The sequence below is a fragment of the Mycteria americana genome, chromosome 8, assembly GCF_035582795.1.
Source record: "Mycteria americana isolate JAX WOST 10 ecotype Jacksonville Zoo and Gardens chromosome 8, USCA_MyAme_1.0, whole genome shotgun sequence".
In the NCBI taxonomy this organism is placed as follows: domain Eukaryota; kingdom Metazoa; phylum Chordata; class Aves; order Ciconiiformes; family Ciconiidae; genus Mycteria; species Mycteria americana.
Window position 1 is genome coordinate 19,024,181 of NC_134372.1, and position 23,808 is coordinate 19,047,988.

General features: G+C 36.5%; 1 protein-coding gene across 1 annotated transcript in view; it reads right to left on the reverse strand.

The window, feature by feature from the left end:
• Positions 1-8,729: 8,729 nt before the first annotated feature.
• The window catches only part of LCP2 (lymphocyte cytosolic protein 2), a 34,357-nt gene continuing 19,278 nt past the window's right edge, over positions 8,730-23,808 (reverse strand). The window contains exons 7-21 of the mRNA XM_075509508.1: positions 23,408-23,606; positions 22,540-22,640; positions 21,213-21,282; positions 20,892-20,975; positions 20,073-20,098; positions 19,962-19,981; positions 19,751-19,855; positions 18,817-18,847; positions 18,155-18,167; positions 16,837-16,957; positions 14,510-14,559; positions 13,527-13,630; positions 12,599-12,676; positions 11,352-11,507; positions 8,730-10,607 (exon numbers count right to left, since the gene is read on the reverse strand). Of these exons, the coding sequence (XP_075365623.1) occupies positions 10,485-10,607; positions 11,352-11,507; positions 12,599-12,676; positions 13,527-13,630; positions 14,510-14,559; positions 16,837-16,957; positions 18,155-18,167; positions 18,817-18,847; positions 19,751-19,855; positions 19,962-19,981; positions 20,073-20,098; positions 20,892-20,975; positions 21,213-21,282; positions 22,540-22,640; positions 23,408-23,606 (1,281 nt within the window). The 3' untranslated portion in view covers positions 8,730-10,484. The remainder of the gene's footprint in view (positions 10,608-11,351; positions 11,508-12,598; positions 12,677-13,526; positions 13,631-14,509; positions 14,560-16,836; positions 16,958-18,154; positions 18,168-18,816; positions 18,848-19,750; positions 19,856-19,961; positions 19,982-20,072; positions 20,099-20,891; positions 20,976-21,212; positions 21,283-22,539; positions 22,641-23,407; positions 23,607-23,808) is intronic.

The following is a 23,808-nucleotide window of genomic DNA, read 5'->3' on the forward strand; positions in this document are numbered from 1 at the left end:
TGAAGTCCTGTATCATTTCAATGGTTTTATTATGAATGGGAAAAAATAGATGATAACTTCAGAAATCACTTTTATTGTGAAATTCAAAAAGCATGAGGAATTCCTGAATGCTTCTTGAAAATCTTCCACCCAACTCCCAGATGTATCTGAAATTCACTTTAGAAAGCCCTGCAAGACTAGTTGTGCTTCCAAATTCCATTGGCTCAGACTTTGCATGCCAAGCAGGACTTATGCTTTCATGAGTAGTTCTCTCTTTCCATGATATATGGACCATGAAGAAAGCAAAAATATTTGTGAATCTCCCAAAGTTCCATTAAGCATAACATTTATGATTAATTGCCCAAACTATCCCACCAGAACCTAATTGATATTTACTGTTTATCTCTTCAAAAATTCTCCACCTAGTCACCTGACTTTTCTAAAAAACTGAACAGCACAAATGTTATATATGAAAGAGATGCAGAAAGTATGCCTTTATTTTTACATAAAAGTTATTCATACCAACTAAGCATTTCAACAGATGATTCTGTCTGCATTAGCATTATACATGCACTTGTCTTCAATCATTGATTATTCACATCTTTAGCATCCTATATAATTATCTTAAATACTACATTTAAGAACTACTTAAAAGCTATAGTTTAAAACCTATTACCACATAAAAGAACTTTCTAGAACACCAAGTAGAAACTTTCCAGAGTATCTACAAAGCATAAGCTTATGCTGTTTATTGTTTAAAATATTTTCCAGAAAAATATTTCAGAGCAACAGGAAGCACCTTGTAGATTTAATGTTAGAATTTACACTGTCCATGCAAACAAACAGAAGACAAGAACATGTGAGATGTTAAAACCTGATGTGCTGTGAGCTTGAAAAACATAATACTGATCACAAAAATATTTACTGATCAAGCAACAGAAGTAAACAGGGCTCTATATAGTGATGTCCATCCTCCACTGAGATGCCACTGTGTATTTTCTTAGTTCTTTGCCCACTGTAAGGAAGGTATTAAAGTAGATGCTTAGGTAGGCATCCTCATGCATTGTCTTCTATAATCTGTTGCTGTTCAGGGTCTCCTTAAATGAAAATTAGTATCTAAAATGGAAGGCAATGATATGTGCCTCTAAGTCTGACAATGGTATGCATACAGCAATCGGCAAACTTAAGTATGCAGACAAGCATTTACTAAATTAAGTGCAGGATTTTACATGGTCTGAACAGTTGTTTGGTTTTTTTAAATGCATGCATTTAATATAATCAGTTTATTAGAGCAACACAGACTTAATTTCATTGCTGCTGTGAAATGCTGTAATGGTTTTCATTCTGTAGGTGGAACACTAGTGTTTTTAATGTTTTCTTAATCAAGTATTGTTAAAACATACTCAGAAAAGTGCATTATGTGTTATGTAATTTCTTGAAGTTTTCTGGCTGGAAACTCTTCAAGCAAAGGAGTTTCATAACCCAATATACTATGTCACAAATATATATTTTAACTCAGTGTTTACACCTCCTGGCTCATGAGCATGTATTAAGGCAAGTCAGTTCACTTAGCAGTCTTTTCTACCTGGCACACTTTGCCTCAACTAATTGCATTGTAAACTTTTCTAGACAAAGTGTGGCTTTTGCTTTACTGTTTTGTACCATGATCTGGTTGGGCTTTTTTTGGCCTTCAGCATTTACCAGTTTTCATCAGTGAAAATCCTACATGTGCTCTAAAGCGTATGAAATACATTATTTCATCAGAAATAACTGTCATATCTTGAGGTTGCATGATTTTTTGTGTGTGTTGGTTTGGTTTCTATTTGACTTTCCTTGCAATCTGGATTAACACTTTTTATACTCGGGCAACGGTAAAAAAGCAGTTCCTCTTTTGTTAGAGCTTTTCATGTGAAAGTTTAATAGCATGCATTGAAACTTCAAATGCTCCTATTAGATCCACTAGGAAATTTTTATCAGCAAATGGTTATATTTTCAGTAAAAGTTTATTTCTTTATATCTCATCTCCTATATTGAAGTGTTTGTAAATATGATTTCCTTAAAAGACAGACTCTGTTAATGTTTATTAAGCCACTCACTAAAATATTGTTTGTCTTTGAAGTGAATAGATTTTTTTCTACTTCCCATTAGAACAATTTCTTTGAAATATTTTTGTAACTGGGAGATACAACATGAGATCACGGTCTCTCTCTTTTTACTTCATCTCTGATTATACAGGAAAATAAGTTTGGATGTCCTTTATTTTGAAATCCTCCTGTTCAGTGGCTGTGTATTTAATTGTTTTATTTTTGCCTGAAATTATATTCCAATTAATTTTACTGCAGAGCTGAGGAAGGCAGTTCTTTGAAGTGATCTGCACTGTTTTAGTTGCCTGCAGTGCTTGCTGATTCACATCATAATCCTAAATTCATGACCTGAAATATATTTCTAGTCTTCCTCATCTTTTTTCCTCCTTAGAGAACTGGTTTCATAGTAATTCTGTCTTTTTCTGAGATTCATAATGGCTGAATAGCTTCACCTTCCATAACCGAATGTTTTCTCAGAAAGACTCCAGGGAGACAGCTGTTCATGTGTTAAAGTAGCACACACAGCCAGACCAGCCCATGATTGAAAAGAGTTGCAATCAACTTCAACTGCATGTGTCTTTGCACATAAACCTATAGGTTTATTATTTCAGGCAAAGCTGAAACTGCAGCTCATAAACTGACATGCTGATATGAAATTGTTAGCAACACTTATGAGAACACTCCTCACATAGAGGTGTAACGTAATAATTTAAATTATTAAATTCAATTTCTCATTTTGAAATATTACCTTATAAAGAAATCCAGACAGTATTTCAGTTCCAAGTAAATTTGATTGTAGAAATTAAATATCTCTTACTCTCTTTTTTCTTCTTAAAAGAAAATGCCTTGTACAATCAACTGCCTACATTGTTGGTCATCTTGCTTGTTAATATCTCAATTTATTGAAGATTATTTTTAGAAAGGCCTTGCCTTTAAGAACCAGTCTACTTGGTTTGTCCAATTAGTTCTGGCAACTCAGTTTGTTGTACATATTTTGAATCTAATTTTTCTGGTGGTTACAATATTCTATTTTTCCTTCTATAGGTAGTTCACAGAAGAATTTAAGTACGATGTGAGAGATTATTTATAGGATGTGGGAAAACAAATGTAGGACGTAAACTTAAATAAAATATTTGAACAGAGGTCAATGTGGAACTGTCTCCCATGTCTCGAAAAACTCCCCATTACTTGATAATTCACTTCCCTTGGGGTCAGCTGTTATCTTTCCCTTTCCCTACTACCATACTAGGGTACAACACCTGTTTTTCCTAGCAATCTGTACAGTAAAGCAGATGCCTGTTTATCTTCATTATAGCTTCTTCTGCTAACCCCATTCCTGGCACCCATTTAAGCATTCTCCTTTACAGGTTATCGAAGAAAATAACTTCTGCTTATACTAACACAAACATTTTCAAGAACTTGGTAGGCTACCGTTTTACTTTTTTGTACATATATTTTATATACACTTTTATATATTCTTTTATATATAGCAGATATATAAAAACTCCTTGTATTTTCTTTATACACACCTATACTCTGGTATTCCGCCAGCAAAATCACCAGCTTCTGCAAACCACAGAGGACTTTTTCCTTAGAGGCATACAGAAAGGGCACAGCTAACTTGTTTGCACTGGGGTCCTTGCAAGACCTTATAACCTGAAAGACTATAGTACAGGAATTAGTGCACTTGTAAAGTGTTTCCTGCTCTGCATTTCTCATCTTCAAAAAGCCCCACAATCTAAGCAGTGTATCATGTTTTCTCTTTGAATCACAGTTTAATTGTGCTGTAGCAGAAAATGCAATTCTGAGTTGCAATTTAGCTTCACCTGCAGTCACAAAACCATATATTTAGAACACTTTATTTTAAAGAAGAAGTTTTGTGAAAGCACACCCCTGAAAAAGTTGGAGAATGGAAGAGTAAGTAAATGGCAGACAGCTGACTTCTCTGTCCATCTGTCCTCTACTGCACATTCAAGTAATTCCACTCTCCTCTGAGGTACTGGTAACTCTCCTCCACTGGTGCCAAACAGCAAGTTCAAAATACAGATGAACACTGAGCAGCAGGAAAAGTGGTTGCAGTAAATTAAAGTGCTGACAGCCATTCTCTTGCTTGGTGCTCCTGGCTTTAAAGTACTACGGGGCACACAGTGGGGAAGAGATGAACAGTTACCAACTCCAGGTCATTATTTAGCAGTTTTTGTTGATTTCAACTCAAGTCAGATATGTACATCTAAGGGCAGTGATCATTGTGTAGTCTAAATTGATAAATCAGTATAGCAAAGTGCCTTTCTTGTCTTCCTTGAATTTAGGTTCATTATTCGATCTTTACTCATCATAAATTACTCTTACTCCATGTGAATTTAAATCGATGACAAAAAGGAACTGACCGCTTACAAATTAGTTGCTGCAACATGCAATAAGCACTCCACAGGCAGGGCCTCAAAGGACGAGAGAAAATCACCATTCACCAGTCCCCTGTTGACACCTCGGTCCTCTCCTCCATTTCTTCATCAGCCCTTGCAACACTTGTGGTTACTTTTTCCCTCCCACTCCTAAAATCACAACTCCTACAGGGCTCTTGCAACCTACCGACGTTTCATGTGCTGGAAGAGGGACATGGGGCTTTCCCTGCTGAGCAAAGCAGAAGGCAGCAAAGCCCAAGGGCTGCCCGTGCACGGGGGCATGCACTTCCTCCCGAGTGGGCTGCTGCCTGCACCAGGCCAGGGGAGCCATTGGCAGCGCCCCAGGGATCGGCGCTTCCCAGGGCCGAACCGGAGTGACCAGATCGTCCGGCTGCCTGCTCGGCGGAAGCCATGGTGCAGCCAGGCTGTGGTAACGGCAGGCTCCTCACCTCTGGTGGAAAGGGCTGTGTTGCTGCCTGCCTGCAGACCCCACCAGCACCTGTGAGGTGCCAGGGGTCAGCCAGGTTGTGCTTTCCTCAGGGGCAGCCCTGCTTGCCTTCATGGCAGCAGGGGAGGAGGGGTAAAATTGCCCTGTGGTATCTGGTGTTCTGCGAGTTCTGCTGCTAGCACCTGCTGTGCTTGCTAAATTTAAAAATTCAAATTATACTTAATTTCAGTTTCTAGTCTTAATTATCTCCAGATTTTGATTGTTTCTTTAATTAAATGTTAAATGTGCTTGCTGGGGAATGGGCGCAGCCAGGAGGCCTGGCGGTGCTACCACCCCGGCCTTCAAGAGCAGATGGACCATCCCTGCAGGCTACACCTGGAAGTAGGGCCTCGGGCACCAGAGCCCTGGGAGATGTGAGGCTTTATACGCCTGCATGCCATGGGGGGTTGGTGCCGATGGTTCTCTCAGCAAGCGTACCTCCCCATGAAGCACCCCCAAGAACAGGAGAGTGCTGTCACCGTGTCCTGACCAGTCTGTGAGGTAGCTGCCATTGCTGTGTTTCAGTCCTTGGGCCTTCATGTGAGGCACCACTTCTGTACTACTGCTTGTTCAGGACAGCCTCTAGTAACAGGGAAAGCCTCAAGCCTTGTGGAGCTCCCTTGTCGCACACTTCATGGTGGCCCACATGGACATCAGAGCTGGCGCCCTCCTGGGGAGGTGCTTCATCCAGAACAGTACGCTGAGCCCACCCGCCAGCCCCACGGGGGGCTTTGCTCTCACTACAGGCCATTTCTGGGGGGGAATAAAAGAGAGGCACACTCTTTTGTCTGCCCTTTTAGCTAAGAGCAGGGTCTTTTTCATTTCATTGCACGCTTTCTGAATACACACAGTACCATGGTGAAATAAACCTTTTTTTTTTATCTTTTCAGTGTTGAAACAGCTTTCCAGTGATATCATACACTTAAATTTGCCTGAAGGTGTCCTAATGTCTAAGGAAAAAAAAGGAGAGAGAATGGGGGACGAAAGAGCCCAGGGATCTGGTATTTAATGAGCTCTGTTACTGACCAGCAGACATTCAACACTTGACTTTTTGTGTGTGTGTGCTTTAGATTCTCCTTCCACAAACAGATGATAGAAACCGACTGCAATGCCTTTTTATATCTTTTATAAAGTTTTCAATTAAAAAAATACAGAATTTTGTTTGAGGAATTCTTCATCACTATTATAAATATGCTTATTCACTATTAGTAGTTCCATGCTTAACTCCTAAAAAAAATTCTGAAACACTGTCTCTAAAACAAAGTGAAAAAATAAAATCCAAGATTTAAACAAAAAAGATTATTTCCTCAAGAAGAAATAAAACTGTTCAACCCCTTAGACTCTACTTTCAAATAACACTAATGAAAACAAGGTCTAATCATTATATTTATCAAATGTTATTATATTTTTGATATGAGATATACACACACATATATAAATATATAATATATATTACTCCATAATAATTTGGGGTTTGTCCTTTTAGGATCTTTGGCCCTGGCTGATGTCCTCAATCCAAAGCCACTGTCTGAAGGGAAGAGAGACTTGGACAAAGAATCTATGTTAAATGTATGTTTAATTTTTTTGTCACACTTCTCAGTGTGTCGAGGTGTTCTACATAGTGAGCATTATTTATGAATTGCCCAGAGTTTTTCCAGGTTTTATTTTTAGAATTTCTGAATGATAGAGAGCAGATAACTAGGCCAGAAAACATGATATGTGCCACTTTCTTTAATATTTTCCTAAAAAAAACAAAATCTAAAAAAGAGTGTTGTATAAATTTAAAAAGTCAAATTATACTTAATTTCAGTTTATAGTCTTAATTATCTCCAGATTTTGATTGTTTTTTTAATTAAATGTTAAAGAGAGGGAATATGATCTCCAAAATAAGCAAAACGCTGTTGATTATAAAACAATTACCTATACAGACACAAATGTTCCTGGGCAGGTATTAGCAGATTCATGAATATTCAGTGCTAATAGTGACATTAATGTCTTTTACGCATGTTACTGTCACAATAGCTCCATCTTGTGGTTGACTAAATATACTTGAGTAATTTTCATTTAGATTCTATAGGAAAAGTAAGGTCGAAAACAAAAATGAAAAAAATGCTGGTGAGGAGATGAAATTTTAGATATGATTCATTTCATTGCAGTTGTTCGTTAAAAAAAAAGAAAAACAAAAAAGGAACAGAAAACAAAAATAAAGCCCGAGTGTTTAGTAGTTGCCTTCAGTAGGTGCAATTTGGCATATCTAAATGGATAATTATAAAAGGGGGGAAGTTTTAGTTAAAATATTATTTTAGAAAATCAAAGAAACAAATTCATAAAGGTTATTATTAGCTGTATTACTGAGTTTATTAATCATATGTACACATTTTGTTACTATTTCATACAGGCATTCAAAAATGCTGCTGCTGATCAGCAGTTTAACCTTGAAGCTGCGATTAAAAATGTTGACAAAATGTCCAATGAGCTGAAGAAACTAAATGGTAATTCTGGGTTCATCATTCAGCTAAACAAGAAGCTGTTTAAGGCATTGTTTTAAAAAGTGTGCAGTTGTGAACAGCTCGTGTTTTCTGTGTCATACAACTGGTTTTTAATCTAATGAAACAATAGAGTTGCTCTTTTGTTTTGAAAAATTAATGAAACAGTAGTTACATAGAAATGCAATCATGTTAGCTAACCATAGAAAAAATCTGTTAGGTAGTCAAAGTCATCCCTTTGCAGGGACAGTCATAGTCTCCTAATAGCAATATTACCAGTGTGCTAATACCAAACTTTATTTAACTGTCTTAAAGTAAATAAAACAAGGCAACCCTTCAAATTTTTGAAAGAGTTGATAGATGAACACTTCAGAAAGTGCTGTATATAAATTGCCATTCACTTAGCATCTACCGTTCAATAAATACCATGACAATATATTGACCTTTGTCTTTCAGTGGAAAGCCAGCTACTGCTTTGTGACCTTATTTTGAATTTCAGCCATCCTTTGAAGGCCAAAGATTTAAGAGAAGCTGAAGAAAAAACTTCGAGTTTGACAGATTAAGTAATCACATCCATTTTCATGCATTGTCTTCTATTAATACTGCTTCAGTTTGAACTGTAAAACGATGGTAGTTTCCTGCAGTTAGGCTATTTTTATTTTAAAATGAAAATGTGGAGTGGAAAAATGCTATAGGTAGGTTATTGATTTTGAGAGGTTCTTTTAACCCAAATTTCCCAAATTAAGCCCACTAGGGCTGGAAAGACTGATATTAACTAGAAAGCTCAGGAAACGGCATGAAGTTTTTCCCATGTGGTTGTCTCCCTTTAAACAAAGACATACTGGAACAATAACAAAAGATTTTAAATTACTTCAGGTCAAGTCATTGCTCTCGTATCTCATCTGTGCTCCAGAAAATGGGATAAGAAACAGTCAGTGAAGGAGGAACTGCAACTTGTCATTTGATCTGCCTTCCTCATTCTAAAAATGTTGCTGAGGGAGGGGGCCAAAGAGCAGATTACTTCTGGAAAACCAAAAGTACTTTCATTCTAGTTTCTGTAGTGACTTTCTAATGCACCTAGCTACAGAAGAAAGAGTTACTGGTCTAAATACTCTATCCTGAAACCTTCTTGGCCCAAAATTTGAGTAGCCAGTATTTTCGTGTAGTTCATTACAATTAATATTCAATCATACTTTACTTGTGGACATGTTTGAATGTTGAGGTGTGTTTTTATTGATATACAAAATATATTTATCTGAATAATCAAATCAAGATTTATTCTGCTGAAAAAAGTATGCAGTGTTATAATTTGTTATACTGCTTTACATTTTATTTCTCTTTCACTGATGAGATTATTTAAAACAAATAAAACACAATTCCATAGGAGGTATTTCTGGGTTGTCAGACTTTTCAAGGCAGTGCAATAGAATAGAATTACAACCTCCAGCTCACATAATCAGTGGTAATATGGGGGATGTTTTTAATTTTAGCACTTTTTGAAAAACATACCTTATAGCTGACTTTTCTTTCACAAGATTAGTAGTGAGCTTTTACAAGATATTGGGCTAGAAACAGGTTTTGTCAGCTGAGGAATTTTTAACTTTTTATTTTTAATCTTTTGTTTTGACTCATAGTTGCATGGAAATGAAATTCACTAAATTTGAACTCCAGCTCCTAGCTAAATATATTAGAAAGGAAGATAACTTTTACAAAACATATATATTTAAAGTAAAACTGTTTATGAAATCTGATTATCTTATCTGAGAAGCTATATAGATTACATGGAAGATATTTTTCTGCCTTGAATCTTGGTTCAAATGTTTCAAGTGATATGCACACTATGGCTTTAAAGGAGAAAAAGTGTAACAAAGTCTAACATAATTATCAAACCAAGGTCTTGTCAGAAAACAAAGGTTACTAGAAAACTGAGACAAAGAGTTGGATAAATCCCACTTAACAAAGGAGAGAGTAAAAGTCTTGATATAGTATGCTTCAGTGGTCCTCAGTTGCAACTTAGATTTTAGAACCGAGAATGTTACTGTTTTTCTTGAAAAAATACAGTAAAAACAGAAAGCAGTTGTATAAGAGGAACTAAGTTTAGCCTGATATTGTGTGTGTCTGCTTTCTAAGAGATTTGGGTGTGTTCTGCCAATTAAGAATCACATGATGATAATCTTGTTGATGTGTTTCCTATAAAAAAGTGGTTGCTTAATTTAGAGTCAGAAAGACACAGCTAAAGAGAGGTCTGTGTTAAGGGAGAAAAGCTTGTTTCTGAGTGAGGTTAGAGGATCCTAGGAGATATGTAATTCCAATTTGTGGGCTAAGACTTGCCATTAGTGAATCATCAGTGGTGTGACAGACAGAACATGATATCTGTAGATATTTTATTTTTCTAGAAAACTGTGAACAAAGACAGTTTCATAGCTGAATAACACAGACACAGATCTTGACAGGCAGCTGCGTATCCAGGGTTGGGGGTTTTTTGGTGTTGCTGAAACCTAGGTGTCTTTAGGATCCAGGTCAGAGTCCCAGCCTTTTCATAGAAGTGGCCATAGTTAGATTTATTGGGAAGTGTATTGTGGGAAAAAATTGGGCTTTTATTGTCTTTTGTCCATTACGAAACTTTGACAAGGTTTGGGTCTACTCTGTATCACTTTAAATAACATAATTGCTGCTGCAGTTCTGATCTGAAAAATAGCTTACTTTTTTTTTTTTTTTCCTATGAAAGCAGAGATCTGTATTGGTATTTATTTCATGGGTCCTCTAATTTGGTGTGGAAATCATTTCAAGAAGATACACATATGTTGGAAGAAAAAAAATTCTCATGTACCATCTTAGTAGACAGTAATAAACACATTGTAGGAAAATGAGATTTATAGAGTATTGCAGTTAAGGCATAATTTAAAAATAACATTGTCCTTTTTCCTTAGAATTAAAAGGATTTTTAATGACTTCATTATTTTAGTTTGCTGAAAAAGGAACTATCCTGAAGTTTACAAACTTCAGTAGGCTTCGATGCTATATGTGATCTTCATTAAGTTCTCATTTAAATATGTCCTGCAGCGTATTTTAACATGCACTGGTTTCTTGAACCTCTGTCTTTTCCATCAATCAGAAGAAGAGGTGTTCTTTGGAAGTAATCAATGATATCTGCTACAGAAGAAAAATCCTGTAGGATGGAAAAAATGAGAAGGCTATGGCAAAAATGTCAGAATTGTTAGTAATTAGTAAAACAAAAAGTTTTTTTAAAAAACTCTAAATATTTAGCAGTCTTATAAGGTCCAGCAAGTACTCTCAGATCAGCTGTTTTCATTCCTGCCATGATCTGTAGCTCATTAACTGTTAATCTGGTGTGTGTACAACCTACTCCAAGTGTTGTATAATTAATTTATGCAGTCTTGGCCTGTTTAATATATGATGTTGTCATTTTGCTTGACATGATGATCGCACTTGAAAGTTCAAAAAGTTGACTGATAAGTTCAGAGAGTTCTAACTCAATCAGAACTGCAGTACATGTGCTGACCGGTCTGTCTGGTGCCAGTAAGTCCAACACAGTACTGCTGGACATAAGTAAACCAACAGTCTGGGAGCAAAGCAGTAAAGCTGGCAGAAATGGATTTGCTCTCAAATGTGTATTTCCCTTATCTGGTATCTTAGTGGTAAACAAACATTCCCAACCAGGTATATGGATTTCTAATAGCTGTATTCTAAGGCTATCCCTTCATTCCCTGAGTGCAAACAGGAGAATCCGATTTTACTTCCAGAAGTAACATATTCTATCAGGAGTAACTCTAAGACAATAAGCAGAATTCCACTGGAGTAAAACAGCTGCCAGGTTAAGCAGCCTGACACTTAGGAATGAGACAGGAGATACCTTAAGATGAAGGGAAGTAGTGTGAAAAACACATAGTACCTCTTTTCCTTTTAAGCCGGTTCCTAATAAATATACATGATTTTGCTCCTGGTAACGAATCTGGATGTTGTATACTTTATCTCTGTACAACACCATCAGTACATATGGATGAGTAGCAGTTTTTCTTGAGCTGTCTCTTACCAGGAATGTTCCATCCTGAAAGATGAAAAAAATGAAAGATGACAAATAAACATCACCTCTGGGTTTGATCAGCATAACAACCTTAACTAGAGCACTCATGCTTTTAAGTGTTTTTTCTTTCTGACATCTCTTTCCTCCTGGTAAGAGAAACCACACTATTAAAGAGTTTAGGTCATTCTCAAATGTTTTATCTTTCAGTTTGCTACTTAAAACTTTCCTGTCTGATACAAATGCAGATTTTTAGGGAAGGGAGGAATGGTGTTCTATGAGGGAGAGATTCCATTAGAGGAGGAAGTAAAATATCAAAGGCCAAACCTCATGTCACTTTAACCAGAAGAGAAGTTCATTTCTGGTAAGTCCCAATCAAGGTTCCTATGTGATCTATTTACAGACAGCCTAAAATAATGATAGTGTCTGTGTGATTTTGGTAAAGGCAGTGATATTGTCTCTCTGTCTCTCTCTCTGCTTTTCTTCATTTCAGATCTGTTGTAACAAGTCTTCCATTGAAACACCCTTTCTTAAAGGCATTGAATGTGATCTCATAAACTGGACTTTAGTACAAGTCATTGAAATGCTGTACATGTCATCTTCAGCTCATTGCATGTGCTGTGAAGCATCATAGAGTAAAAAGATTTCCCACCATGATGGGATACAATTTAGTTTATCTCCACATGCACAGTTAAGCCTGGGTTTCATGTGTTTGAATCTGTACTTCATTTTGCTGGTAAATATGGCCTAGAAAAGGGTGGGATTCATCTCATCTAATTCAAGATATCTAAAAATTGGAATTTGCAACAAATTCCTCAGTGGTGACAGAGAACTATTTCCAGAGAACAAGTCACTCCTCCTAAGAGAGGAGAGGTGAAACTGCTTTCTGGAGACACATAATTTGTTCTCTTGGACTATGGAAAACAGCAGCCTTCATGGCTGGTTTAGACTATATGTGTAACTTTTATGCGGGTAAAGATATTCAAGGTGAATCCCTCACTCAAAGTATCTATATTGGGGCTATAACCTTACCATGTTACTTACCTTCACTCTTCCCATATGACTGCAAGGACATCTAGCTAGGAGATGGTGAGAATCACCAATGATTTAAAGAGTACCTTGTTTATTTTTCGAAGAGCTGCTTCTGCTTCTGGCCGGCTAACATAAGCAACATACCATTCATCATTTAGTGAGTCCTATGTTTTTCGTGAGAGAGGATAAAGGAGAAAGTCAGCTGTCAATGAATTAGCTTGTGATGTTAACAACATGAAAATAAGTAGAGAGAAATTTGAATGTGCAGAATCTCTGAAGGTATGAGCTTCAGGGATCATACTAGTATATATTACTGTATGGTAAGTGGCACTAAATGTTTTTAAAATTATTTGCTCACTTTGATAAATTTGAAAATATTACAGACCTAGCTATAATATGTCAGCAAGTAAGCTAGGAAAACAGATATTTCCAAATATTTTCAGTAAAAGATAGATTTTAAGTGACATTTCCTCTTTTGTCTGCCTGAGGCACTAGTATCCTTTGCCTTTATTTCTCTTGAATTTTTAAAAATTATTTTATTATATTTTTTCTTTTTTAACTATCATCTGAGACAATAATGCAGACTTCCTGTGAACATACCATCTATGGTTGCCCACCAGCATTATCACCAGGAGTGGTTTGCTCTAAACTTGTCATATTTAAAGAAATGTGAAACAAAAATGCACTTAAAGGGTATGAATTCTTTACTCACCAAGGTTTTGTGGAAGGAGAACTGAATATGTAATGCTAGTTGAAGGCAATTGTGCAAAACAAGTAATCCAGCACACAAGTATTTTTCTTTTTTTGTTCTATTGGGTTTTTGCTATTGTTATTTTTCTTTGTGAAGACAAAATAAGGCACTAACATTTGACACAGAAAAGGAAACTGAAAGCACCTACTAACATCCTGACAGTGACTACTAACTAGAAAAACAACTTTGAAAAATGTTCTCTCCAGAAATCAGAAAATTTGCTGTGTTTAGCAGTTATGGTTAATACTTGTAATGTTTTGTACCTCATCTTCCTCCACATTTGTTTGGTGAACTGTCTGTCTGCTAGGAATTGGCAATGGAGGTCTTATGTCAGCTGCGCCTCTGGAAGGAGATCTGCTGTTGTTGCCTTCAAAGATATAAAAGTAGAAAAAATGTTAAAACCAGGAAAATAATTTCATCTGTGGAGTGCATACAGGGTGTACAGTCTTGATTTGATGAGGCATGAAGGATTTATATCACTCTGTTACTGAGACATTTTAAAATTATTTGAAATCAGATTTAGGCTACTGTATGAGAACCAGGTTCTTTACATAAATTCATCCTTGGTGCACAGGGACTTTAACTGAACTCTTGCAGTTCAGGTTTCCTTAAAATCAGATGAACTTGAAATAGAGGTTACATCTTTTTAGCTTCTGTACCACAATTACTCAGTTGAGAGCATCTCTGGTTTCTTTAGAGACAGAAGTAATGTAGTCTCTTTGCACTCCTTGCCTTCTTAGCATGTAGACCCTAAAAAATGTCACTGTAAGACATTGGCAGCTGTTACCATATGCGAAAAATTGTTTGCAAAGCAATCGATTTATAAGCTTCTTTATTTTTTACTTGTTATTACAAGATAAATATGCAGCATATTTCTTCAAATGGAAAGTGTTTTCTCCCTTTTTCGAGAGTATCAGTATACCACAGTGATTTGCAGGTAGTGTTGTTCAGCTCTCAGTAATGTAAGCCACATTGAAAAAGATGCTTACGTGAAGTTTTGACCATGGTTTAACTAGGCAGTAAGCCCAAACTTCCTGGGAATAAAACATCTTAGATTCAGACTAAGTAAGCTACACAAGATGCCTTTCAGGAATTTGATAGTTTCTTGTTCACAAAAAACTAGTTTCTAGTTCTAGTCCAACTAGAAACATCCATAGAAAAAAAAGGTTATACTAACTGCACTGAAACCCCCTTTCAACCTTCAGTCATATTTTGTACAAGAAATGCAGGAATGCAGGATACAAACCTAGATGTAAGCGTGGTGGTAGTGAGCCACTTGAAGACAGGTTTCTAGCACTGTTTAAAAAAAAAAGTAGTCAGTATAAATACAACATTGCTATACATTTCTGTGCTCTGAAGAATTGATCTAGTCTTTGTGCCTGTTTTACAGAATGCGAGATCCTCTTGAGACCTATGCAGGATGAGGATAGCCTTCTCTTTCTTCTTTTTTTTTTCTTTCCTTCTTTTTATGTAAGTAGATCCACCATTAAGTTTACTTGAAGCTCAGTATCTGGGAGTAAGGTAGAGGGAATCAGTAATGGGCCACCAAGACTTCTGTATCAGGATCAATGCAGAAAACTACTTCAGCTTGTTGAGTTTTCACAGGGAATGACTACTTCATTCCCCTAAAGCAGGAAGCACAGGCAACAGCTTGCTAGGTGTTTCTTTCTGTGGCGTTCCACTTATGGAGTCTTTTTTTTTTTTTTTGTGGCTTCTATAACATTGTTGATGAAAATGCAGTATCTCATCATTAATGTTGCAACTATGGATGTGGAGCTACTGGAAAAAGTCCAGTGAAGGGCCACTCACATGATAAGGGACTGTAGCATCTCACGTAAGAGGAAAGGCTGAGGGAGCTGGGACTGTTTAGCCTGGAAAAGAGAAGGCTCAGGAGGGTTCTTGTTAATGTATAAAAATACCTGAATGGAGAGCCAGGCTCTTTTCAGTGGTGCCCAGTGACAGGACTGGAGGCAGTGGGCACAAACTGAAAGACAGGAGGTTCCCTCTGAACATCAGGAAACACTTTTTTACTGTGAGGGCAACTGAGCACTGGAGCAGGTTGCTGAGAAAGGTTGTGGAGTCTCCGTTCTTGGAGATATTCAAAAGCCAATTGGACATGGTGCTGGGCAGCCTGCTCTAGGTGACCCTGCTTGAGCACAGGGGTTGGATCAGATGACGTCCAAAGGTCCCTGCCAACCTCAACCATTCTGTGATTCTGTGAGCTATGAGCTGACAGTGGCACAGAGCTCATACCTACACCACCATAACACTTCCATGTTCCTAGGCTTTCCCTCCTGTGTTCATTTTTATGCTTTTTGTTAGAAAATCTACAATTTCCTTTTATGGCCTGATCTCAGAACCCGCATCCAAAACTTCTCAAAATGAGGAGTCCCAATCTTCAGTTCTTTTTTTTTTTTTAATTTCTTGACCTAATTGGGAACAAACTGCCTGCACACTTTTCCTTTATATTTCATATTTCTCTTCTGCTTAAATGAACTGTACAAAAACCTCTGGATGAATATGTTAATTATGTTTGCAGAACAGAAACACCCTATCATGATTTGTGATTCATGGGAGAGAATCAGCCAAATGGGGGCCTCTGCTATAGCAAAATTTGGCAACGCTGTTTGAATATAAGCAGAAGTGTTCATCATAGGAATAGTTCATATTTGCATATGATCTTGCTATTGCTACTGCAATATTTGTTCTACTGGGGTGTCAGCAGTTCCAGAGGATGATGGTAAATGGGAGGAATTCATCAAAGAGCCACAAAAAAAATACAGAGATTAGAAAATGTACTTCAGACTTAGACTCAAACACTCTAACTCATCAAAGGCTCAGTCTGTTGCACACTACATCAGAAATCAAAATTTAGTTAAGGGCTCTTCCATCTAGCAAATGAAGACATAACAATCTAATATTTGGAAGCTGAAGCTAGAAAAAATCATAGCTGAAGCAAGGTTCACAATTTTAAATAGGAATTATTAACCATTAGAGTAAAATTTAGTGAAAGGTTGGTGAAATTCTTTCAGATTCAACTCTAGACAACTAAGGTTGTGGGGTTTTTTAGTTTGGAAGCAATTAGAAGTCACAGCTCTAGCACTTAGGCTCCTAGAGTGTGCAGAATCCTTTTAAAGAAGGACCTCTTTGACCTACATCCTGCATAGCTTTGTAGGAGAAGATGATCCCTTCCCAAAAGCGCTTGTCATTTTTATAGATCCTGCAGGCGATGGGAGAGATGTCTCAAGAATGGAAGTATTGTACCATGTAGGCCCTAAAATACTTCCTTGACATAAAACTGAGCGATTTGCATTTTTTTCTTGGTTGCCTGATGCACACTATCTGCTTCACTATATACAGAGATTTGATTATATGAAGGATTCTCCTTCATAGTAGGAAGAACACAAATTAGCATGTAGTGGAGGCAAGGGTATAGCCTGAAAATTAATGGATTACTTCAGGTAGTTACCTTGTGTTTGCCTGAGAACCCTGTACCACATACATACTATTATTTGCTAAATTGCAAAGAGATTGAGATTCAAAAGGAATGGCATAATAATGTGTGAAACAAACCTTTCTGCACCAGGCATACTGTTGGATCCTGGCTTAGGTGGAGGCTTGACAGATTTGGATGGGAATGTATTGGAGCTGTATGGGGGCAAAGATAGCTGTGGTATTGGTCTTTGGGGTGCAGCTGTGGAGAGGAAGAGAATGAAACTTAAAACTTATGTGAGACATTCTTAAATGAGGTAGAATAAAGAAATGCTGTCACGTTACTGCTGTTTAATTAGATAAACATAACGGAGTAAACTGTTCTATAAAAAGTCCTTGATATGTTAGTTACAGATTGTAAACTCATATGGCCAACTGAGAACTTAAAATTAAGTATTAAAATTAAAAATAAAATAAATTTTATTTATTTTTTAAATTTTTATAAAATATATTTTATATTTATAAAATAATTTTTATTTATAAAAATAAAAATAAAATAAAAATTAAAAATAAAAAATAAAAAATAAAAATAAAAATAAAAATAAAAATAAAAATAAAAATAAAAATAAACAGGCTTGAGCAATATTTACATTTTCTCACTTCTGTTTTGGATAAGCCACAATTCAATACCTTAACTGCAGTAGAGCTGAAGGTGGTACATAAGCATGTGTTCTGTGTTACATTGCTTCTAAATAGTGGATTTGAGATTACCTTTTTGAACTTCATTCCTTTGTGAGATTTCTCCCATATCATCACAAACAACAGCATAAAATAAAACATTTTCTTTCTGCAGTGTCCTCAGACCTCAACTACTGGTAAAGGGGAACAGATTAACTGCGCTCTGCACAGCTTAAATAGCCCTATTCTTTATGGAGTCTTAGAGGCAGTGATAATTTGTAGAGACTTGGCCAAATGTTCTGCTTCTGTTGTGGCATCACTTTACCAACTTAATTTTAGGAACCAGGATTCTGAAGTAATTTATAAATACTATGAAACAAGCTCTACTTCTGTTTGTTAGAGTAAATAACATTACACAGAAGACTAGAACCAGCAGGGTTTGACTGAACATTTTGTTGAAAACTGGGAGGATATCAGGTTTACATGCCTAGCTGTTTGATGCTGTGTGCAGATCACAAATCTCTAAAATGTAATGCATTTCAAAATAAGAAATCCTGCTGTCTTGTAACTGGCTGACTGAAGGAAGCTACTAACTATTGATTTGCTGTGTTTTGCGGCTTTGATATATAAATCTGCATGAGGTACTTTATAAGCATTCTACAACCTGTCCAGATACCACCTAACTTTCCGAAATGACTCTAAAGAAACAACTCTGCGATCATTTTTTTTTTTAGAACTAAGACAAAGACTAAGTTTTAAAAATCACTGTAGAAATACTTACTGTCATCTTCTTCCTGTGGAGCCAAAAGAAAATAAATGTTAGCAACATGTTATAGCACAGTTCTTAGGAATATTTTACAAAACAAAAACCTGGAAGTTGGTGAATTTTGAGTATGCAAGGACTTTAATATCTATACTGTCACTTTCATCTAAAATGCTGGGGTTTCTATCTTCATGCAACACCAAATAATTTTTAAAGTTCTTGCATTAAGGTGCAGCTATTATTTACAAATAAGCTGTGAGGTAGATGTCCCATAATGGATCTTGACCCAAAGTAGTCAGAAACTCTCAGCAGATGTAAACTTTCCTCATTCCTTCAGTAAGTGTAGGCTCTCAGAGTTATCTGAAAGTGAAATCCTTAGGTCAGCTTAAGCTGAAAAAAAAACCAAACCCCAAAACCTAGTGTAAGCAAAATCACTTCTCCCATGTCATAAAAAAATTCTGTTACGTTATTCTTCCTGTTATCTAAGATAAAGTACTCAGGGAATAAACTGAGCTTGACATAGAAGAACTGTTTAAAAATAAACCATGTGCTGTGAAAGATCCATGAGTATTCATTATAACTGATAAAAGCAACAAGTTTACCTTTTCCAGAATTATACAGGTACTTCATTTTATTGTAGTCCCTATACCTTTAAATATTTGCTTTGAGACTATACTTACTTCATTCTTTTTGTGTGGTGCCCGACCCTGCCTGAAATGAAACAGAAAACAAAACATGAATCATAGGTCGAATATTGCTCATTCACTTTGTGTGCATTAGGCCATATTTTCAACTAAGACATGAATTTATAGTAAGTTTTACAGACCCAATGAATGCAGAAACATTTTTTTCCTCATAAAAATATCTAAGATTCTAATTTTCAGCCATAATTTAAGACGTTATGCTAGTCCTTAGCCCATCTTGATTCTGTCAACAAGGAAAACATCTGATGAATTGATTATAAGATTAGAGCTTAAAACAAGTTTTTACAATGATGAAGCATTAGACTTCAAGTCTTGAACTCGTTTATAGTACTTAGCAACATTGCTGGAGCGCATGATAAGTCTTTGTTTCTCTGATAAATTATCTTGGCTGATTAGCAGATCTCAATTATTTTCTTATTTTGTTTTAAGATCAGTCACACTGTTCAGCCCGCAAGTTGTCTAGAAAATGCTAGAGAATGATCTAGTTCTGCTAGAGAATGCTGTTTGCTATTAAGAAGGAGTTTGGCAGGCTAGTAAAATCAATGGAAGGAAAGTAAAGCTTTCTTTTCCTAACACCCTAAAAAAATAGCAATAGAACTCATGAAAGAATGCTCCCTAGAGCAAGAACTTGATCTGGTGGAAAAAACATGGATCATATATTTATTTGTGCAACCTGGAAGTGAGTCATGTAAAGGCTGTTTCAGGTATGACTGGAGAGAGAGTTTTTTCTGCATTCCCACTTTTCTGTAGCTTACAGCACATCCCATGCATATTCATAAAGCAAAATTTTGATATCTGCAGACACTGCTGTCATGCAGTAGCAGTAAATTATACTATCCTGTGTTGCTTATCCATATTTTTGTTAAATTGTATTTATCCTTTATTAAATTTCAATTAAATGAACACTTACTTTACAGGGGTTTGCTTCCTTAGAGGAGATGGATTGCCTCTTTCATATCTGTCACTTGGTGGGACAGGAGGTTTTGGCATCATTGCTAGCTGTTCCCCCAGGGATCTAAAGCAGGAGCAAGATGAGGAAATAAAGGCAAAAAGCTGCTTACTAAGAAATAACTGGGTAATACTGGCATTGAGAGTCTAATTTCCGGAGACAAAACTCTTACCTTAGCTGTGAAGTCAGAGGCTGTAAAACAAGAAGGAATAGTTAAGAGAATGTGTAAGTGTATCAAAATAGGTGAAAAACATCAATAAGCATCAAACAAAAAAGACTTTACCTTTTCGGGAAAGCTTGGCTTCCTCCCTGAAAATAGTAAAAGCTTACATTTAGAAAAAATGAAAGTTAAGATAATTCATTAAATTTTCTATGAAACAAACAAGTTTTGCATATCATTGGAGGTGAATTTTGCAGATTGAAGCACTCAGCCTTCTGAGATGTAAGCCAGAAAAATATTTTGACTCTGCAAGGGATGGCAAAATTGCAATATCTCTTATTAAAGGAAAATTTAAAAATTTTTGAAGTGGCATGTTTTACAATCATATTCTCTACGGTTCAACTTTGAATTACTGGATACTTTTATGCCATTATATAACAGATGAAAGTGTTTAGATAATAAATAAAAATCATAGAGTAGTCTCTTTAGATTCTTTGTAAAATATGGTTTTCAGGTCTGAAACAAATGCCATTTTTTTCCTGTGTTTTTTCAGTTCTCAGCATTCTCTTAAGTCTGGGTGCCAAATTATGTAGTGTATGCAGAGTTTTGTTAGCTTCGAATGCAAAAGTTATTTCCTCTTTTAGCCTACGAAATATTTCCTTGTTCATTCACTTAAGTATTACGTCAAACTTTTATTGCACAGGGATCTCATAATGTCTTCCTGTTCAATTAGTCCTGAGCTAGGGTTGCTACTTTCTAGATACAATCCCTCTCACTTTATAAGTACTGCTCACATTTTTTATTCATAAACAAATCACCTTGTATATGATTAGATTACAGTGCGTGTGGTTAAGCTTTGTTCTTTTGCATGAATGATATTCAAACTGATAATTTTGAATAATTAAAAAAAACCCATTGATATTAGCATAAGGAAGTACTGACCTGATACTGGGCTTTCTCTTTCAAATGGTGGAGCAAGGCGATCCAGTGGGGGTTTTGTGCTTCTGTCTATAGAAGGAGCTGGGGCTAAACACAAAAGCTGTGTAAGATAATTTGCTAATATAGGTCAATGTATCTTTATTTTGCATAGCCATGAACTGGTGTTACTTCTCGGAATAACAAGTGAGGCTTCTGTATAAATAGTAGAAGAGAGTGGAACTGAGGAGAGTTCCATTTATTCTATTTAATAAGAACTGAGGCAAAAGTGAAGTGCTATATAGCCCGTGGAAAAAGCTTTACAAAAGGAAAACCAGCTGTACTTACGTTTCAAAGGCTTGATATTTCTGTCTCTACTCAAGTCGTTGTTGCTTGGTGGAGGAGGAAAAGCTGGCAGCTAAAACAAATATTTTACATGTGGTTAAAGTGTGTCTTCGCCTTTCTGTTTTAATTTTAGTATATTAACCCCACCACACTACATCTGCCAGTCTTTGTCTCTGGTACAGCACAAGGAATAAGTCTCTGCTCAACGCAGAAAGGATAGGAGCCATCAACACTCCTGAAGAATGACCTACATACATGGGTTTTTGTTAGATGTAGAATTGCCTCCATCTGTTTCATCTCACAAGGAATACTCTAGTGGGATGTTATCTTTGGGGAGGGCATGAGTATTGTCAAAGGAAAGAAACAGGAGCTTCAACAATACTGCTGTATCTTTCAACCCTTCAATGCAGCAGGTGTTAATTTTGAAAACTGATATTGAAATTAGTGGATGTAACTGAAGTTGAGGAATATGTATTAAGTCTGTGTTACTGACTGTTGCTGACTGAGGGAGGGGGAGAGAGGACTGTTCTTTGTTACTGGGAGAGCTGGGGTCAAACAGCATTGTGTTGTCAGCAGCGGCAAAAGATGTTTGCATCTAAACCTAGATTTCTCCAGAGAAATGCCTTCCAATGTTTGTTCTTATTCCAAAAATACAGAGCAGCAATTTAGGACAGCAGTCTTGGGAACTCATGGCACCTAAGAGTCCTATGCGTTTTATATATGTGAATTGTGACACTGAGTGAGACCAAAAGTCCTTCTACCACATCCTAAAATTACCTTTATTTGTGTACATGGGTAAGTCTAATGTACATCTGTTCTGGCACACAGTGAGCCTGTAGTGCCGATTGTAAACAGCACAATAGCTTTCAGTTTTGAAATATTCACAGGACAAAAAAAAGGAAAAAAATCTGGGTCATCAGGGTTCTCATTATACAGTCCTTTATACTTTTATGTGGTCTTAATTCAATTGGACAATTGCTAACAGTATAGCTTGGAAAGACTTAGCCTTTTTTTCTTTTTACAACTATTACTAAAGAAACAACGAGGGATCTATTACAAATCTATAATTTCTATGGGAGAGGCATTCACAGGTGGGTACAAATTTCCAGGGTAAGAAACAGCCAAGTAATGTGAAATAATTTAATATATTTTTCCCATGAAATGTAATTGTTCCATGAAAAAATGACCACCCTGTAACAGAGTTCAAATCTATTTTGATGGCTGAAATTCTTCCTCTACGTACACTATCTGAATAAAAATGGCATTATACTTGGACTTCTAAGAAGCTACTAGCAAAGGAAATAGGTGAAATATTAAGAAAGAAACATACAGAAGCACCTCTTCCCCCAAATGAGGCTGGTACTGGGGATGGGCCAGGTCGCTGGGGTGGTACTGGAGGCTGATGTGATGATCTAGTTGTTGGAGGTCTGTCTAAAGAAAACAAAAATCCAAAACTAAACAACTACACAAACGGTTTGGTCATTTTATTCTCATTCGATATTTATGAAAAAAAGCCCTTGCAAAAACCTGCATACTTAAGTTAATATATCATAAAGACATTGTTTTAGTGTATAATGGACAGTTGCTTTATGATCAATGCTGTTTTGGGAGTTACAGGCTCGTCTGTCCCTTTGGTGGTGAGATGACTCCATCTGCTAGTCTGTTGGCCCACACTATTTGATTTCATTCCACAGCATAATGACTGTGTGAAACACCAGCCAGTCTAAATGGCAGTTTTGTACTCCTGTATTTGACTCCACAACTGCAGGCTGCTGAAGAATCAGACATAAAAAAAATGACAATCGGAGAAAGCTGATCTCTTTCTTTTCCCAATTTTCACTAGAGATTTTTGCCACTGTTGTGACAACTTGCTCTGTTCAAGGTTGCAGCACTAAAGCTAATACAGTATGCACATATGTTTAAATTCATGCAGGTTCAAACCAAAGGCCCAATAATGCACACATGACACAAAACTAATCTTTAATCCAACAGAGCTTGTCTGAAGTAGAAAATTTAGCTTTAAAAGTCACAAAGCCACCACATGCAGTAAGTCTGTGTCACTAAATCTTGTTCATGAACTACACTGTTGACTTCAAGGAAAAACCACCTATACTCCCTTACCAGCCACCTAAAATGTGGCTGATGATGTGTGAAAATATCATTTACAAATTATTAATAACACAATTTTTAGTAGTTACCTATGTAATCTGTGTTGTTTGCAAGTGACTTGGCAGGAAATATGACATTGTGGTGTGCTTCATCGTTATTGGATGGAGGTGGCTCATAGCCATCACTGTCATGTTCTGCTTCCTCAGGTTCTTCTGTTGGTGATTCATAGTCAGCCTCATCTTCCTTGTCCTGGTCATCATCAGGGCTTTCATAGTCATCATCTTCATCCTGGCAAATGTAGATAAAAGATGGATGCTGTAACAGGATACTAAACACTGCAGTGCAATTTCCTTGTGGCCTTTCACTGTGGTATTTTTCACTCTGGAGGATATCAAGTTTTTACAACCAGTTTGAGTGAAAACATTCTCTGTTGAAATAAAATGGGGAAAGGAGGCAGCATTTTAGTAACGCATACAGCACTGAACAGCTT